At 39.2% G+C, this 19,426-nt stretch overlaps 1 protein-coding gene across 2 annotated transcripts in view; it reads right to left on the bottom strand.

Moving 5' to 3' along the window:
• spra (sepiapterin reductase a) overlaps window positions 1-19,426 on the bottom strand; it is a 21,248-nt gene extending 1,822 nt beyond the window's left edge. Inside the window, exons 1-3 of one of the 2 annotated variants that reach the window (XM_082169310.1) lie at window positions 19,010-19,426; window positions 17,550-17,840; window positions 8,342-8,534 (exon numbers count right to left, since the gene is read on the bottom strand). In XM_082169310.1, coding sequence (XP_082025436.1) covers window positions 8,344-8,534; window positions 17,550-17,840; window positions 19,010-19,343 — 816 coding nt within the window. In that variant the 5' untranslated portion in view covers window positions 19,344-19,426 and the 3' untranslated portion in view covers window positions 8,342-8,343. Of the gene's footprint in view, window positions 1-6,987; window positions 8,535-17,549; window positions 17,841-19,009 lie in introns of those variants that run through there. The other variant, XM_082169309.1, reaches the window with a different exon arrangement.

Genomic DNA, 19,426 nt, shown 5'->3' with positions numbered 1-19,426 from the left:
TTTGGGTATTTTTTTTGTAACCCAGATCCTGGGTCAGATGTAACAACCCAGTGTTTGTGTAGTTTTTGTGTAACCCAGATCCTGGGTCAGACGTAACAACCCAGTGTTTGGGTATTTTTTGTGTAACCCAGATCCTGGGTCAGATGTAACAACCCAGTGTTTGTGTAGTTTTTGTGTAACCCAGATCATGGGTCAGACGTAACAACCCAGTGTTTGGGTATTTTTTGTGTAACCCAGATCCTGGGTCAGATGTAACAACCCAGTGTTTGTGTAGTTTTTCTGTAACACAGATCCTGGGTCAGACGTAACAACCCAGTGTTTGGGTAGTTTTTGTGTAACCCAGATCCTGGGTCAGATGTAACAACCCAGTGTTTGTGTAGTTTTTGTGTAACACAGATCCTGGGTCAGACGTAACAACCCAGTGTTTGGGTATTTTTTGTGTTACCCAGATCCTGGGTCAGACGTAACATCCCAGTGTTTGAGTAGTTTTTGTGTAACACAGATCCTGGGTCAGACGTAACAACCCAGTGTTTGTGTAACCCAGATCCTGGGTCAGACGTAACAACCCAGTGTTTGTGTAGTTTTTGTGTTACCCAGATCCTGGGTCAGACGTAACAACCCAGTGTTTGTGTAGTTTTTGTGTTACCCAGATCCTGGATCAGACGTAACAACCCAGTGTTTGTGTAGTTTTTGTGTTACCCAGATCCTGGGTCAGACGTAACAACCCAGTGTTTGTGTAGTTTTCGTGTAACCCAGATCCTGGGTCAGACGTAACAACCCAGTGTTTGTGTAGTTTTTGTGTTACCCAGATCCTGGGTCAGACGTAACAACTCAGTGTTTGTGTAGTTTTTGTGTTACCCAGATCCTGGGTCAGACGTAACAACCCAGTGTTTGTGTAGTTTTTGTGTTACCCAGATCCTGGGTCAGACGTAACAACCCAGTGTTTGTGTAGTTTTTGTGTTACCTAGATCCTGGGTCAGACGCAACAACCCAGTGTTTTGGTAGTTTTTGTGTTACCCAGATCCTGGGTCAGACGTAACAACCCAGTGTTTGTGTAGTTTTTGTGTAACACAGATCCTGGGTCAGACGTAACATCCCAGTGTTTGGGTAGTTTTTGTGTAACACAGATCCTGGGTCAGACGTAACAACCCAGTGTTTGGGTAATTTTTGTGTTACCCAGATCCTGGGTCAGACGTAACAACCCAGAGTTTGTGTAGTTTTTGTGTAACCCAGATCCTGGGTCAGACGTAACAACCCAGAGTTTGTGTAGTTTTTGTGTAACCCAGATCCTGGGTCAGACGTAACAACCCAGTGTTTTGGTAGTTTTTCTGTTACCCAGATCCTGAGTCAGACGTAACAACCCATTGGTTGGGTTATTTATCATGGGCTTTTTGCGACCTCTTCAGGAGAGAGCAGTGCAGCTCCGTCAAATTGTTGCGTGTCTTCGTAAAATACAGGTTTGTGTAGGCCTCCATTTTATTTTATCTGTAAATTCGTTATTGTTCTGTATATTGTTTAATTTTATGCAAAACAACATACAGGGGTGTGATGTGACTCACATAAACAAGTGTGCGACACACCCACCGCTAGCCTAGCTTAGCACAAAGACTGGAGGTAAACGGCTCCAGCTAGCATACTGCTCCCAATAAGTGACAAAATAACACCAAAAGTTCTTGTTGGTAATACAAGAAATAACGCACTGCTACTTGGGCGGAGTGATTTGCTCGCAGCAGCTGAGAAGCCCGTGGTGAGGAGCAGAGAGTTCCTCAGAGTTGGAGTAAATCACTCCGCAGAAGTAGCAGTGCTTCGCCTTCTGAGAATATAGTTCCCAGTAAATGTAAATGGTTAGAAGATGGCTGTGTCTCATGTAACCTTGTTATTTGTACACGCTGTGACTATACAAATCACAACATGTAAATAGGAAAATGTTGGCGTTATTTTGTCACTTATTGGGAGCAGTATGCTAGCTGGAGCCATTTACCTCCAGTCTTTGTGCTAAGCTAGGCTAACGGTGGGTTCGTCAGACAGAGTTACAGCACGCACAGAGATGAGAAGGGTATGTATGGACTTATCTAACTCTGGGGGATATGGAGAATAAGCTAAAGTCCCAAAAAGTCGGCGTGTTCCTTTAAACAGTCAAATACACACAAAATAATGTCAAAATGCCGGTCTTGGCGAGTTTTCACGTAAACACAGTCAGTTATGTTTTAACGTAAACAGTTAAGAAAGAAAACGCATGTGTAAAAGTATGATGGATCCGTGCGTCAGGTCTTAAAGTTACAGCAGTCTAAATTATGAGATGATATTGTGTCAGCTAGATCTGTTTATTTTTCTCAGATAATTGTCAGCAATCAGAGAAACCCTAAACAACTGTTTCACTCAATCAACAAGCTGCTTACAAATCACAGCCTCTCTAATGTTCCTGCTTCAACTCACCTTTGTAATATGTTTTTGGAGTTTTTTAGCACCAAAATTGATAATATACGTAACCACATTGTTACCACTCATATTCTTGCTGCCTCCTCCTTAAATATTTCTGCATTTTCTATGGTATCTCTCTCTCTAACTTTGCAATTCATGACTCCCAGTCTCTATGTAATATGGTTTCAAAACTGAAAGCCTCAACTTCCAGAGTTGATCCGATACCATCTTGTCTTTTTAAATTATGTTTTGATTCCCTCTCACAACCCCTGTACCAAAAACTAACAACATGGACTTTGATCATCTGAATAATTTTCGTCCTATCTCTAATATTCCATTCCTCGCCAAAATTTTAGAACAAACAGTGGCTTCTCAACTGCTTTCTCATCTTTCCTCTAATGATCTTTTTGAGCTACTTCAGTCTGGATTCCGTAAACTCCACAGCACTGAAACAGCGCTAGTTAAAGTCACTAATGACTTATTAATGGCTTCTGATTCTGGCCGTCTATCTATACTGATTCTTCTTGATCTTAGTGCCGCTTTTGACACTATAGATCCCTCCATTTTAATCACCCGCTTAGAGACTATCTTTGGAGTTTCTGATTCTGCATTAAATTGGTTTAAGTCCTACCTCTCTGATCGCAAGCAGTTTGTTGTGATGGGTGATTGCAAGTCTGAGGTCGGTGCGGTGCACTCTGGTGTTCCCCAGGGATCAGTTTTGGGCCGTTTACTTTTTAGTATTTACATTTTTCCATTTGGCCAACTTTTAAGAACACTTGGGGCCCTATCTCGCACCCAGCGCAATTGACTTTGTACACCGACGCATGTTTCATTCCTATTTTGCACCCGCGCACAGCAGACTTTTCCCTCCACGTCGGTAAATTAGGGAATGAACTTGGGGGCGGTTCAGTGAAAAGGGCGTGTTCCGGCGCAAACGTTCCCTGGTGCTATTTTGCAGTTTCAGAAAACAATTCCGCCACTGACCAGGAAAAACCTAGTCTAAAGTCAGTGGCAGCGTTGCGCATGTTATTCAGATGCTATTTTAAGGGCTCATGCTTGGCCATAATCAATGTAGCGTGTGCACAACACACATACACTTTGCTTCTCTCATCTACACACAGACGCAGCAGTTCTCATTTTTAGAAAACCATACATTATTACAAGGAAAAATATTCCACACGAGGGAAATCATTGTTGTGTCCATGAAGATGTGAAAAAATAGGCATAAATCTAGCTTACACATTTACCCAAATTATCATACGCCTGTTTAACTGAAGCTAATTTGTGTGTGTTTCTCCATCCCCAATGTCACTTCTCTGTGTTTTACGGCCCTGACGAGAACGTGGGTCTCCTCGGCTGTGAACCGCTCCTGGTGAGCGTCTGGCTAATCCGCCGTTATAATAGAAATCCGCCATGGAACAAGCGCGTCTGCTCTTAAAGGGAATGTGAGATGACGCTTTGATTGGTTTATTTCACGTTATGCCAAACCACACCTATGAGTAATGAAGCTACTTCAGACCAACACATTTTAGATTTGCGTCAAGAGTCATTTATCCCGCCGGTATAATAGGAACAGCGCCGAGACCCGCCCACAAAGTTACTTGCGTTTCGCGCTTGATACTTGCGTTTCAGATCGTTAAAATAGGGCCCTTGGTCTTAACTTTCACTTTTATGCCGATGACACTCAGATGATCTATATACGTTCAAAACCTGATGTCAGTATGCCTGTGTCTCTTCTTTCTCAAAGTTTTACTGAGATTAAAAAATGGATGTCTGAAAATTGTCTCTGTTTAAACAGTGACAAGACTGAAGTGATGCTTATTGGTTCACCTCATCAGTTGCGTAAAGCAGAGTCCATAACCTTAAGTGTGGATGGCTCTGCTTTGCAATTCCAAACTAAACCAAAAAAATCTGGGGGTGATATTTGATGCCAATTTAACATTTGACCATCATGTTCATAACACAGTCAAAGCATCATTTTTTCATCTCAGAAACATCGTCAAATAACGTCCCATGTTGACTTTCTCCGTGGCTGAAAAGTTAAAGGTACAATATGCAAGAATTGTTTGCCGCTAGAGGGCGCTACATTCCAAACAACAACAACGGCGTAGCTTGATGACGATGTGAAGGAGCGTGGAATGATGGGAACTGTCATTTTAAACTCCACCGTGGATGTAAATCAGTCAGACGGGAATCGAAAAATCATGTTCATGGATGAGGTTAAGTTCTATTTTTATAAATGCTGCGTTTAATGATATGCTTTTTGTGGCGAGGGGGGCGTGGCTCAGCGCGGTCTGTGATGGGAGAGAGAAGAGACGAGCAAGTAGGTCAAGTGCAAATGCACCTGTGTCTTATTGCAGTATTATTGGCGTGGAGAGACCGCTTATAAGCCACGCTGGAACGAGAGAGAGACTGGAGAGAAAATTGGACGCAGAGGAAGAAAACCGGTGGATCCGAGCTCTCATTTTTGAACTGTTTTGAGCCGTCGCGGTTGCCACGGTGAATGCGCGTTGTGCGCGGCTTTTGTTTGTTTTGCTTTATTTTAATAAAGTACGAGTCCCAGTCACGCCGATCCCTGTCTTCTTCCTTCCTGACTCTTAAACCTCATCACACTTTTATTTCATTAAAATGAATTAACCGCAAGAAAAGTAAGGTTTAATACTAAATTGGTTATCATAGATGTTACTGTACTTGTCGAATTCGTTGTTGTGATAACGCTGCGCAGTTTTACATGTTCTAAACAATTGTTGTAAAAGTACATTCGAACATGCCCACATCATTTGCCAAAATACTGATTAATCTTTATGTATAACACATGCTACTGTATGTTTATTTACATGGCCATAAACACCAGATGTGATAAACAATGTCAATAAACTAAATACAAATCTAAAGCATTAATACTTTCCTTACATAAACATAACTATTACCGAATGCTACATTTGGAAAATATAAAATTAAGCATGCTTTGTCGACAGAACCAGCTGCAATCGGTAAAGAATAATTGTGTACCATAACGACTGCAAGAAACAAGCTAAAGTGTGTAGCTTGATAGACGCTACAACTACAACTTCCGCATTTGTCCAGGACTCCACGCAGTACGAGCGGAAACCGAGGGTAACGCAGGCGACTCCCAGCTCCCCCCTGCTCTAACGCCCCGTTTCCTTGGTTAAAATCGCAATTTTCTCATGATTTAAAAATAGTTGGAAACATTTGGGATATTGTAAGTAATCAACTTAACAAAATATATAACACTGGCCTTGAGATTTTGGGATATTTTAATGCAAAATTCTTACATATTGTACCTTTAATCAACACTTTTGTTTTTTCACGTATTGATTATTGCAATGCTTTGCTGGCTGGAGTTTCTAAAGCTAAAGTAAATTACAGCTGGTACAAAATTCAGCTGCTAGAATTCTGACTAGGACCAGTGCAAGGGAGCACATACACCGTTCCTGGAAAACTTGCACTGGCTTCCTGTTAGTTTTCGTATTGATTTTAAAATTCTCATGCTCACTTATAAGGCCTTGAATAATGTAGCCCCTCAATATCTGTGTGAGCTCTTAACCCCCTACACTCCTACACGTGCTCTACGCTCTTCTGAAGCTGGTCTTCTAACTGTCCAAACAACACGGCTAAAAACTATGGGTGATCCGGCTTTTTCTTCTTTGGCTCCTAAATTGTGGAATTCCCTGCCCTCTGAGATTAGGCAGAATCCCTAGTGTTTTTAAATCGTCCCTTAAAACTTACTTTTTTAGGGTAGCTTCTATGTGATTCATGCGATTACTTTGTTTGTTATTATATTGGCTTTTTATTTTTATTGTTTGGTTAGTTTTTTACTGCCTGCACTGTTATGTGTATCTTTTAATTTCATATTTTTATGTAAAGTGTTTTGAGATGCTACTTTTAAAGGCGCTATATAAAATAAAGTTTATTATTATTATTATATTAAAAATATTTAAATGGCAGTTTTTCCGAAAGGTATCGATGTAACTGTGGCCAGTGGAAATGCTAACTTTGGAAAACCACTTGCCACAAAATTAATGTCAATCAAATGATCATCTTCGTGACACCATCCTAAGATTTAAAAGACATCTATCTTTTATAAACACCCAATTTATACACTGAAAAATTAATATTATAAAAATACAATTTAGTTTCTATATATTTTTTTCAACTTACCACAGTAATGTACTGTTATATGTATAATTGATTTAATTTTACATTATTTTCTCTAGATTTTTCTACAGTCCTTGAGAAACAAGTACACTAACTGTACAAATGACTTTATTAGGGACAAAAGTATGGTGGAAAAGACCGGGAGAGTTCAGTGTCTGAAAAATCAAAGCTCTTCAGTCAAAGACGTTCTCATGGAGGATTTGGGAAAACATCAGTGTTTACATCAGGTGTGTGTGTGTGAAACCCAGAGCTTCCACACTTGATTGATTTTCGGAAAAAGTGCCATCGCTCCAAACAACTGTGTATGTTTCATCAAAACTGTTTACAGCAGGAGTGAGTGTGCAAGAGACGCTGGACACGATCAACACAAACATGACAGAGAAACACTGCAGGAACCAACAGGCTTTTAATCAGGAGACGCCAGAGACACACATTCACAATATTATATTAGTCATAATTATTTTACTGAATACACACAACACATACACAAAAAATCACTATTTTGATTATTGAAAAACATTCTTAAAAACTACAAATAACATATATAAAATAATTTTGGTATTTGAAAAAATATAGCAAGCAATTCAAGATATAAAGTGAGGAATCCTGAGTAAAAACACATTTGCACATGAAAGCACAGCCTTTAGTGTAATTATTACATTCACAATTATATGAATGGAATAAAACATCAGTAAGCAATAATGTTTTTATGAGTTTGAGCACATACTGAAGAAACACTCGGCAAAACAATCACAAACAGAGTTTTCTTTTGGTCCAGAACTCCGGGTTATAATCTGAGAGGAAATTAATCTGCAGTTTATGCATTAAAATCAAGGCACTTGAAATATTCCAAACCGTTTCAATACTGACTAAAGTTCACTTCTCTCTGACAGTGAGTTTTGATTAATTACAGTATATGAGATTAGTTTATTACACAACGTCAATCAAAATGGACAATTATAGTTTTTAATGGATATATTTATTCTAAATGATTTATCTGTGCACATCATTATTGTGTTCATAATCTTGAATCAGAATAAGTTCCTCTTGCAGCATCTCTTCTCTTCTCTGATGATGTGGGCGGGGCAACCTGTCACTCACATGAGATCAGCCAATAGCAAACCACAACCATCCAATCATCCAATCAATTCCTCACAGACATAATCAAGCCCCGCCCACATTTGTTCTTGTTCCTGAAGTGTTTCACTCGGATATACGACACAATAGAGGAGAAGACCAGCACAACTTCACTTCAATGCCGAATTTAAAGTATTAGTTCATTTCAGGATTAAAATTTCCTGATACTTTATTCACCCCCACGTCAGGCAAGATATTCTTATATTCACTCGAAAAGAAATTAAGGATTTTTCTGCATATAATGGACCTCAATGGGGTCCAACAGGTTGAAGGTCCAAATTGCAGTTTCAAGATTCAATATGAGCATTTGTGGTTAAACGTATATAAATGTTTATTTGTTATAAAATGTCGGCTGGTTTGTCTAGATAAGACTCTTATTCCTCGGCTGGATCGTGTCGAGACTTTGAAGTTGCACTGAAACTCACATTTGGACCTTCAACCCGTTGGACCCCATTGAAGTCACTATATGGAGAAAAATCCTGCAATGTTTTCCTCAAAAACTTTCATTTCTTTTCCACTGAAGAAAGAAAGACATGAACATCTTGGATGACGTGGGGAGGGTCAATTATCAGGAAATTGTAATTCTGAAGTGAGCTACTCCTACCCCTATAGATCGTAGTAGTCGAGATGGGCTCCCGAGGGGTACGTGTCCTCCAGCAGGACCTTCATGAGTTTGCTGACGGACTGCTCACAGGTGAGGAGCTGACCGTTAGCATGCATGACGCTAAACGTGTTCCTGAGAGCGTCGTCAGCAGAACTGCTCCTCGCCTGAAGCTGCATGTCCGTGTCCAGAGGGCCTGTGGGAACACCAGAACACAGCATTATAAACACCAGAACACAGCGTTATAAACGACAGAACACAGCGTTACAAACACCAGAACACAGAGTTACAAACACCAGAACACAGCGTTATAAACACCAGAACACAGAGTTACAAACACCAGAACACAGCGTTATAAACACCAGAACACAGCGTTATAAACACCAGAACACAGCATTATAAACACCAGAACACAGAGTTACAAACACCAGAACACAGCGTTACAAACACCAGAACACAGCGTTACAAACACCAGAACACAGCATTATAAACACCAGAACACAGAGTTACAAACACCAGAACACAGCGTTACAAACACCAGAACACAGCGTTACAAACACCAGAACACAGCGTTATAAACACCAGAAAACAGCGTTATAAACACAGAACACAGCGTTACAAACACCAGAACACAGCGTTACAAACACCAGAACACATCGTTACAAACACCAGAACACAGCGTTACAAACACCAGAACACAGCGTTATAAACACCAGAAAACAGCGTTACAAACACCACAACACAGAGTTACAAACACCAGAACACAGCGTTACAAACACCAGAACACAGCGTTACAAACACCAGAACACAGCGTTATAAACACCAGAAAACAGCGTTACAAACACCAGAACACAGCGTTACAAACACCAGAACACAGAGTTACAAACACCAGAACACAGCGTTACAAACACCAGAACACAGCGTTACAAACACCAGAACACAGCGTTATAAACACCAGAACACAGCATTATAAACACCAGAAAACAGCATAATAAACAGAACACAGAGTTACAAACACCAGAACACAGAGTTACAAACACCAGAACACAGCGTTACAAACACCAGAACACAGCGTTACAAACACCAGAACACAGCGTTACAAACACCAGAACACAGCGTTACAAACACCAGAACACAGCGTTACAAACACCAGAACACAGCGTTATAAACGCCAGAACACAGCGTTATAAATACCAGAACACCAAACAGCAGAACAGTGTTAAAAACACCAGAACACAGTGTTAAAAATACCAGAACAGTGTTACAAACATCAGAACACCAGAACAGTGTTACAAACACCAGAACACAGCTTTAAACCCCAGAACACCATAACAGTGTTATAAACCCCAGAACAGAGTTATAAACACCAGAACAGTGTTAAAAACACCAGAACAGTGTTATAAACACCAGAACAGTGTTACAAACACCAGAACACAGCTTTAAACACCAGAACACCAGAACAGTGTTATAAACCCCAGAACAGAGTTATAAACACCAGGACAGTGTTAAAAACACCAGAACAGTGTTATAAACACCAGAACACAGTGTTATAAACACCAAAACAGTGTTAAAAACACCAGAACAGTGTTACAAACACCAGAACACAGTGTTATAAACACCAAAACAGTGTTATAAACATCAGAACACAGCATTAAACACCAGAACAGTGTTATAAACACCAGAACACAGCATTAAACACCAGAACAGTGTTATAAACACCAGAACAGTGTTATAAACACCAGAACAGTGTTATAAACACCAGAACACAATGTTATAAACACCAGAACAGTGTTAAAAACACCAGAACAGTGTTATAAACATCAGAACACCAAAACAGTGTTATAAACAACAGAACAGTGTTATAAACACCAGAACACAGCGTTAAACACGAGAACAGTGTTATAAACACCAGAACATCATAAAACTGCGTTATAAACAACAGAACAGTGTTATAAACACCAGAACAGTGTTACAAACACCAGTACAGTGTTAAAAACACCAGAACACAGCTTTAAACACCAGAACACCATAACAGTGTTACAAACACCAGAACAGTGTTACAAACACCAGAACACAGCTTTAAACACCAGAACAGTGTTACAAACACCAGTACAGTGTTAAAAACATCAGAACACAGCTTTAAACACCAGAACACCATAACAGTGTTATAAACACCAGAACATGGCTTTAAACACCAGAACACCAGAACAGTGTTATAAACACCAGAACAGTGTTATAAACACCAGAACATAGCGTTATAAACACCATAACAGTGTTACAAACACCATAACAGTGTTATAAACACCAGAACACGGCTTTAAACACCAGAACACCATAAAAATGTTATAAACACCAGAACAGTGTTATAAACACCAGAACATAGCATTACAAGCACCATAACAGTGTTACAAACACCATAACAGTGTTATAAACACCAGAACAGTGTTACAAACACCAGAACAGTGTTATAAACATCAGAACACCAGAACAGTGTTATAAACATCAGAACACCAGAACAGTGTTATAAACATCAGAACACAGCGTTAAACACCAGAACAGTGTTATAAACACCAGAACAGTGTTATAAACATCAGAACACAGCATTAAACACCAGAACAGTGTTATAAACCCCAGAACAGTGTTATAAACACCAGAACAGTGTTATAAACACCAGAACAGTGTTACAAACACCAGAACACAGCTTTAAACACCAGAACACCATAACAGTGTTATAAACCCCAGAACAGAGTTATAAACACCAGAACAGTGTTACAAACACCAGTACAGTGTTACAAACACCAGAACACAGTGTTATAAACACCAAAACAGTGTTATAAACATCAGAACACAGCATTAAACACCAGAACAGTGTTATAAACACCAGAACACAGCATTAAACACCAGAACAGTGTTATAAACACCAGAACAGTGTTATAAACACCAGAACACAGCATTAAACACCAGAACAGTGTTATAAACACCAGAACAGTGTTATAAACACCAGAACAGTGTTAAAAACACCAGAACAGTGTTATAAACACCAGAACACCAGAACAGTGTTATAAACATCAGAACACCAAAACAGTGTTATAAACAACAGAACAGTGTTATAAACACCAGAACACAGCGTTAAACACGAGAACAGTGTTATAAACACCAGAACATCATAAAACTGCGTTATAAACACCAGAACAGTGTTATAAACACCAGAACAGTGTTACAAACACCAGTACAGTGTTACAAACACCAGAACACAGTGTTATAAACACCAAAACAGTGTTATAAACATCAGAACACAGCATTAAACACCAGAACAGTGTTATAAACACCAGAACACAGCATTAAACACCAGAACAGTGTTATAAACACCAGAACAGTGTTATAAACACCAGAACAGTGTTAAAAACACCAGAACAGTGTTATAAACACCAGAACAGTGTTATAAACACCAGAACACAATGTTATAAACACCAGAACAGTGTTAAAAACACCAGAACACCAGAACAGTGTTATAAACATCAGAACACCAAAACAGTGTTATAAACAACAGAACAGTGTTACAAACACCAGAACAGTGTTACAAACACCAGAACACAGCTTTAAACACCAGAACAGTGTTACAAACACCAGTACAGTGTTAAAAACATCAGAACACAGCTTTAAACACCAGAACACCATAACAGTGTTATAAACACCAGAACATGGCTTTAAACACCAGAACACCATAACAGTGTTATAAACACCATAACAGTGTTATAAACACCAGAACATAGCGTTATAAACACCATAACAGTGTTACAAACACCATAACAGTGTTATAAACACCAGAACACGGCTTTAAACACCAGAACACCATAAAAATGTTATAAACACCAGAACAGTGTTATAAACACCAGAACATAGCATTACAAACACCATAACAGTGTTACAAACACCATAACAGTGTTATAAACACCAGAACAGTGTTACAAACACCAGAACAGTGTTATAAACATCAGAACACCAGAACAGTGTTATAAACATCAGAAAACAGCGTTAAACACCAGAACAGTGTTATAAACACCAGAACAGTGTTATAAACATCAGAACACAGCATTAAACACCAAAACAGTATTATAAACACCAGAACAGTGTTATAAACACCAGAACAGTGTTAAAAACACCAGAACACAGTGTTATAAACACCAAAACAGTGTTAAAAACACCAGAACAGTGTTACAAACACCAGAACAGTGTTATAAACATCAGAACACAGCATTAAACACCAGAACAGTGTTATAAACACCAGAACAGTGTTATAAACACCAGAACAGTGTTATAAACATCAGAACACAGCGTTAAACACCAGAACAGTGTTATAAACATCAGAACACAGCATTAAACACCAGAACAGTGTTATAAACACCAGAACAGTGTTATAAACACCAGAACACAGCCTTAAACACCAGAACAGTGTTATAAACACCAGAACAGTGTTAAAAACACCAGAACAGTGTTATAAACATCAGAACACCAAAACAGTGTTATAAACAACAGAACACCAGAACAGTGTTATAAACACCAGAACACAGCGTTAAACACGATAACAGTGTTATAAACACGAGAACACCATAAAACTGTGTTATAAACACCAGAACAGTGTTAAAAACACCAGAACACAGCTTTAAATACCAGAACACCATAACAGTGTTACAAACACCAGAACAGTGTTACAAAACACCAGAACAGTGTTATAAACACCAGTACAGTGTTAAAAACACCAGAACAGTGTTAAAAACACCAGAACACAGCTTTAAATACCAGAACACCATAACAGTGTTATAAACACCAGAACAGTGTTACAAACACCAGAACAGTGTTACAAACACAAGAACACAGCTTTAAACAACAGAACACCATAACAGTGTTACAAACACCAGAACAGTGTTACAAACACCAGAACACGGCTTTAAACACCAGAAAACCATAACAGTGTTATAAACACCAGAACAGTGTTATAAACACCAGAACATACCGTTATAAACACCATAACAGTGTTACAAACACCAGAACAGTGTTACAAACACCAGAACACGGCTTTAAACACCAGAACACCATAACAGTGTTATAAACACCAGAACAGTGTTATAAACACCAGAACATAGCGTTATAAACACCATAACAGTGTTATAAACACCAGAACACGGCTTTAAACACCAGAACAGTGTTACAAACACAAGAACACAGCTTTAAATACCAGAACACCATAACAGTGTTACAAACACCAGAACAGTGTTACAAACACCAGAACACAGCTTTAAACACCAGAACACCATAACAGTGTTACAAAACACCAGAACAGTGTTACAAAACACCAGAACAGTGTTACAAATACCAGTACAGTGTTAAAAACACCAGAACACAGCTTTAAACAACAGAACACCATAACAGTGTTACAAACACCAGAACAGTGTTACAAACACCAGAACAGTGTTACAAACACCAGTACAGTGTTAAAAACACCAGAACACAGCTTTAAACAACCAAACACCATAACAGTGTTATAAACACCAGAACAGTGTTACAAACACCAGAACACAGCTTTAAACAACAGAACACCATAACAGTGTTATAAACACCAGAACAGTGTTACAAACACCAGTACAGTGTTATAAACACCAGAACACAGCTTTAAACAACAGAACACCATAACAGTGTTATAAACACCAGAACAGTGTTACAAACACCAGAACAGTATTACAAACACCAGAACAGTGTTACAAACACAAGAACACAGCTTTAAACAACAGAACACCATAACAGTGTTACAAACACCAGAACAGTGTTACAAACACCAGAACAGTGTTAAAAACACCAGTACAGTGTTACAAATACCAGTACAGTGTTAAAAACACCAGAACACAGCTTTAAACAACAGAACACCATAACAGTGTTATAAACACCAGAACAGTGTTACAAACACCAGAACAGTGTTACAAACACCAGAACAGTGTTACAAACACCAGTACAGTGTTAAAAACACCAGAACACAGCTTTAAACAACCAAACACCATAACAGTGTTATAAACACCAGAACAGTGTTACAAACACCAGAACAGTGTTACAAACACCAGAACACAGCTTTAAACAACAGAACACCATAACAGTGTTATAAACACCAGAACAGTGTTACAAACACCAGTACAGTGTTACAAACACCAGTACAGTGTTATAAACACAGCTTTAAACAACAGAACACCATAACAGTGTTACAAACACCAGAACAGTGTTACAAACACCAGAACACAGCTTTAAACACCAGAACACCATAACAGTGTTACAAGACACCAGAACAGTGTTACAAAACACCAGAACAGTGTTACAAATACCAGTACAGTGTTAAAAACACCAGAACACAGCTTTAAACAACAGAACACCATAACAGTGTTATAAACACCAGAACAGTGTTACAAACACAAGAACACAGCTTTAAATACCAGAACACCATAACAGTGTTACAAACACCAGAACAGTGTTACAAACACCAGAACACAGCTTTAAACACCAGAACACCATAACAGTGTTACAAAACACCAGAACAGTGTTACAAAACACCAGAACAGTGTTACAAATACCAGTACAGTGTTAAAAACACCAGAACACAGCTTTAAACAACAGAACACCATAACAGTGTTATAAACACCAGAACAGTGTTACAAACACCAGAACAGTGTTACAAACACCAGTACAGTGTTAAAAACACCAGAACACAGCTTTAAACAACCAAACACCATAACAGTGTTATAAACACCAGAACAGTGTTACAAACACCAGAACACAGCTTTAAACAACAGAACACCATAACAGTGTTATAAACACCAGAACAGTGTTACAAACACCAGTACAGTGTTATAAACACCAGAACACAGCTTTAAACAACAGAACACCATAACAGTGTTATAAACACCAGAACAGTGTTACAAACACCAGAACAGTGTTACAAACACCAGAACAGTGTTAAAAACACCAGTACAGTGTTACAAATACCAGTACAGTGTTAAAAACACCAGAACACAGCTTTAAACAACAGAAAACCATAACAGTGTTATAAACACCAGAACAGTGTTATAAACACCAGAACAGTGTTACAAACACCAGAACAGTGTTACAAACACCAGTACAGTGTTAAAAACACCAGAACACAGCTTTAAACAACCAAACACCATAACAGTGTTATAAACACCAGAACAGTGTTACAAACACCAGAACAGTGTTACAAACACCAGAACACAGCTTTAAACAACAGAACACCATAACAGTGTTATAAACACCAGAACAGTGTTACAAACACCAGTACAGTGTTACAAACACCAGTACAGTGTTATAAACACAGCTTTAAACAACAGAACACCATAACAGTGTTACAAACACCAGAACAGTGTTACAAACACAAGAACACAGCTTTAAACAACAGAACACCATAACAGTGTTATAAACACCAGAACAGTGTTACAAACACCAGAACAGTGTTACAAGCACAAGAACACAGCTTTAAACAACAGAACACCATAACAGTGTTACAAACACCAGAACAGTGTTACAAACACCAGAACAGTGTTAAAAACACCAGTACAGTGTTACAAACACCAGTACAGTGTTAAAAACACCAGAACACAGCTTTAAACAACCAAACACCATAACAGTGTTATAAACACCAGAACAGTGTTAAAAACACCAGAACACAGCTTTAAACAACAGAACACCATAACAGTGTTATAAACACCAGAACAGTGTTTCAAACACCAGTACAGTGTTATAAACACCAGAACACAGCTTTAAACACCAGAACACCATAACAGTGTTATAAACACCAGAACAGTGTTAAAAACACCAGAACACAGCTTTAAACAACCAAACACCATAACAGTGTTATAAACACCATAACAGTGTTATAAACACCAGAACAGTGTTACAAACACCAGTACAGTGTTATAAACACCAGAACACAGCTTTAAACACCAGAACACCATAACAGTGTTATAAACACCAGAACAGTGTTATAAACACCAGAACACAGCTTTAAACACCAGAACACCATAACAGTGTTATAAACACCAGAACATAGCGTTATAAACACCAGAACAGTGTTACAAACACCATGACAGTGTTATAAACACCAGAACAGTGTTATAAACACCAGAACACAGCTTTAAACACCAGAACACCATAACAGTGTTATAAACACCAGAACATAGCGTTATAAACACCAGAACAGTGTTACAAACACCATAACAGTGTTATAAACACCAGAACAGTGTTACAAACACCAGAACAGTGTCACCAGAACACAGCTTTAAACACCAGAACACCAGAACAGTGTTATAAACACCAGAACAGTATTACAAACACCAGAACACAGCTTTAAACACCAGAACACCATAACAGTGTTATAAACACCACAACAGTGTTATAAACACCAGAACATAGCGTTATAAACACCATAGCAGTGTTATAAACACCAGCACACCAGAACAGTGTTAAAAACACCAGAACACCAGAAAGAACAGTGTTATAAACACCAGAACACAGTGTTATAAACACCAGAACAGTGTTATACACACCAGAACAACAGAACAGTGTTATAAACACCAGAACAACAGAACAGTGTTATAAACACCAGAACACAGTGTTATAAACACCAGAACAACAGAACAGTGTTATAAACACCAGAACAGTGTTATAAACACCAGAACACAGTGTGTACCTGGGGCGTAAGTGTGTGTGAAGGGAGAGTGTGTACCTGGGGCGTAAGTGTGTGTAAAGGGAGAGTGTGTACCTGGGGTGTAAGTGTGTGTGAAGGGAGAGTGTGTACCTGAGGCGTAAGTGTGTGTGAAGGGAGAGTGTGTACCTGGGGCGTAAGTGTGTGTGAAGGGAGAGTGTGTACCTGGGGCGTAAGTGTGTGTAAAGGGAGAGTGTGTACCTGGGGTGTAAGTGTGTGTGAAGGGAGAGTGTATACCTGAGGCGTAAGTGTGTGTGAAGGGAGAGTGTGTACCTGGGGCGTAAGTGTGTGTGAAGGGAGAGTGTGTACCTGGGGCGTAAGTGTGTGTGAAGGGAGAGTGTGTACCTGGGGCGTAAGTGTGTGTTAAGGGAGAGTGTGTACCTGGGGTGAAAGTGTGTGTGAAGGGAGAGTGTGTACCTGAAGCGTAAGTGTGTGTGAAGGGAGAGTGTGTACCTGGGGCGTAGTTGAGGACTCTGAGGTCCGGCTCCTCCTCGGCCAGCACTCGGAACATCATGTCTCGGGCCGCCTTCCCGCTGCAGTACAGGACCCAGGATGGGAACGGCCTCAGCGCACACAGAGAACTGATGTTCAGCACGACCCGGGTCAGACCCGACCGGCCCGGCACCGAGCGCAGGACCCCTGCCGTCACACACAGCGCCGAGCTCACGTTCAGGGACAGGTACGAGTCCACCTCACACACATCCGTGAAGTCACGACAGCGCCGAGACACGTCCCCGAGAGAAGCTGCACACACACACACACACACACACACACACACACACACACACACACACACACACACACACACACACACACACAAGGATCAGGACACACAACACAGCAGAATCACAACACACAGACAAGATTATGATATTAAAAATCGAAATTATGAGATTAAAAATCGAAATTATGAGATTAAGTCAACATTTTGACAAAAAGTCAAAATTGACAAAAAAGTCGAAATTATGAAATAAAAAAGTTAAATTATGGAATAAAAAATTTCTTTAAGAGAATTTTTTTTTAAATCATGAAAGTCATAATTATGAGAAAAATATAAAATTATGAGATATAAATTTAAATTATGAGATTAAAAATTTTAATTTACAGTCAAATTTATGAAATAAAGTAACATTTACGAGATAAAAAAAAATTATGAGAATAAAGATTAAAATTGAGAAAAAAAGATGAAATTATGACAGGTTAAGGCATAATTGTGACAGTCAAAATTATGATATAAAAATGAAATTATGATATAAAAAGTCGGAACATGACAAAAAAGTTTAAATTACGAGATAGTCAAAATTATAACAAGTCATAACTGAGAAAAGTTACTAAATCATAATTGAGAAAAAGTTTTAAAAATTTGATACAATTTTTAAATTCTGACTTTTTATCATAATGCACTTATGTAAAAATCTTTCGGAATTATGACATGATAAATCATAATGACATGAAAAGATACATTTATGTGATAAAATGTCAAACTATGACTAAAAGCCTTAATTATGAGATAATGCCATATTTATGCCAAGTCATAATTGAGAAAATTTGGAAATGATGACTTTCTGTCATGAATAACCCTTTTGTGTAAATAAAAAAAACTAAATTATAACATACTAAGTCACAATTTTGAGATGAAAAATCTACACACACATATGTTTTAAGTCAAAATTACATCACACCAAATCATAATTATGAGAAATAAAAAAAAAATCGAATAATGACTTTCTATGTCATCATTTACTTTTTCACATTATATCAATTTTTATCATAAATATGACTTAGTATGTCATAATTGAGACTTTTCATCTCATCATTATGATTCATCAAAGCATAATTTCTTCTCTTGTGTTCTGGAAAGAGTCTTCCAGCATGTGTTCTGCTCGATCTGTGTGAGGAATATCGATCCGCACCGGCGTTATTAACGAGCAACAGGGTCTGGATCCCGGGATCAGTCGCGGAGTCTCGGGTCTCGGTGATGAGGCTCTCCACGCCCGCTTTACACCCGAGATCCGCGACCACACACCGGACCGTGATCCCGGGGTCCCCGAGGCCCAGATCCCGCTTCAGCTCCAGGAGCCGGTCCTCCGAGCGGGCCGAGAGCACCAGAACCGAGCCCGCTGACAGACGAGGCGCCACAGAGAGAGCCAGAGCCCGGCCGAAGCCTCGCGACGCCCCGGTGATGATGACCAGCGCTTTACCGAAGCCCGAACCCAGACCCGGACCCGAACCCGAACCAGCACTCATCCTGAACCTGTTGATCCTGTCTAGAGCAGAGAGAGAGAGAGAGAGAGAGAGAGAGAGTGCGCGCGCTGATGTATATGTGTGTG

This window comes from Leuciscus leuciscus (assembly GCF_965113295.1).
Source record: "Leuciscus leuciscus genome assembly, chromosome: 5".
Taxonomy (NCBI): Eukaryota; Metazoa; Chordata; class Actinopteri; order Cypriniformes; family Leuciscidae; genus Leuciscus; species Leuciscus leuciscus.
The sequence above is the reverse complement of the archived record's forward strand: the minus strand, read 5'-3'. Positions and strand labels throughout refer to the sequence as shown.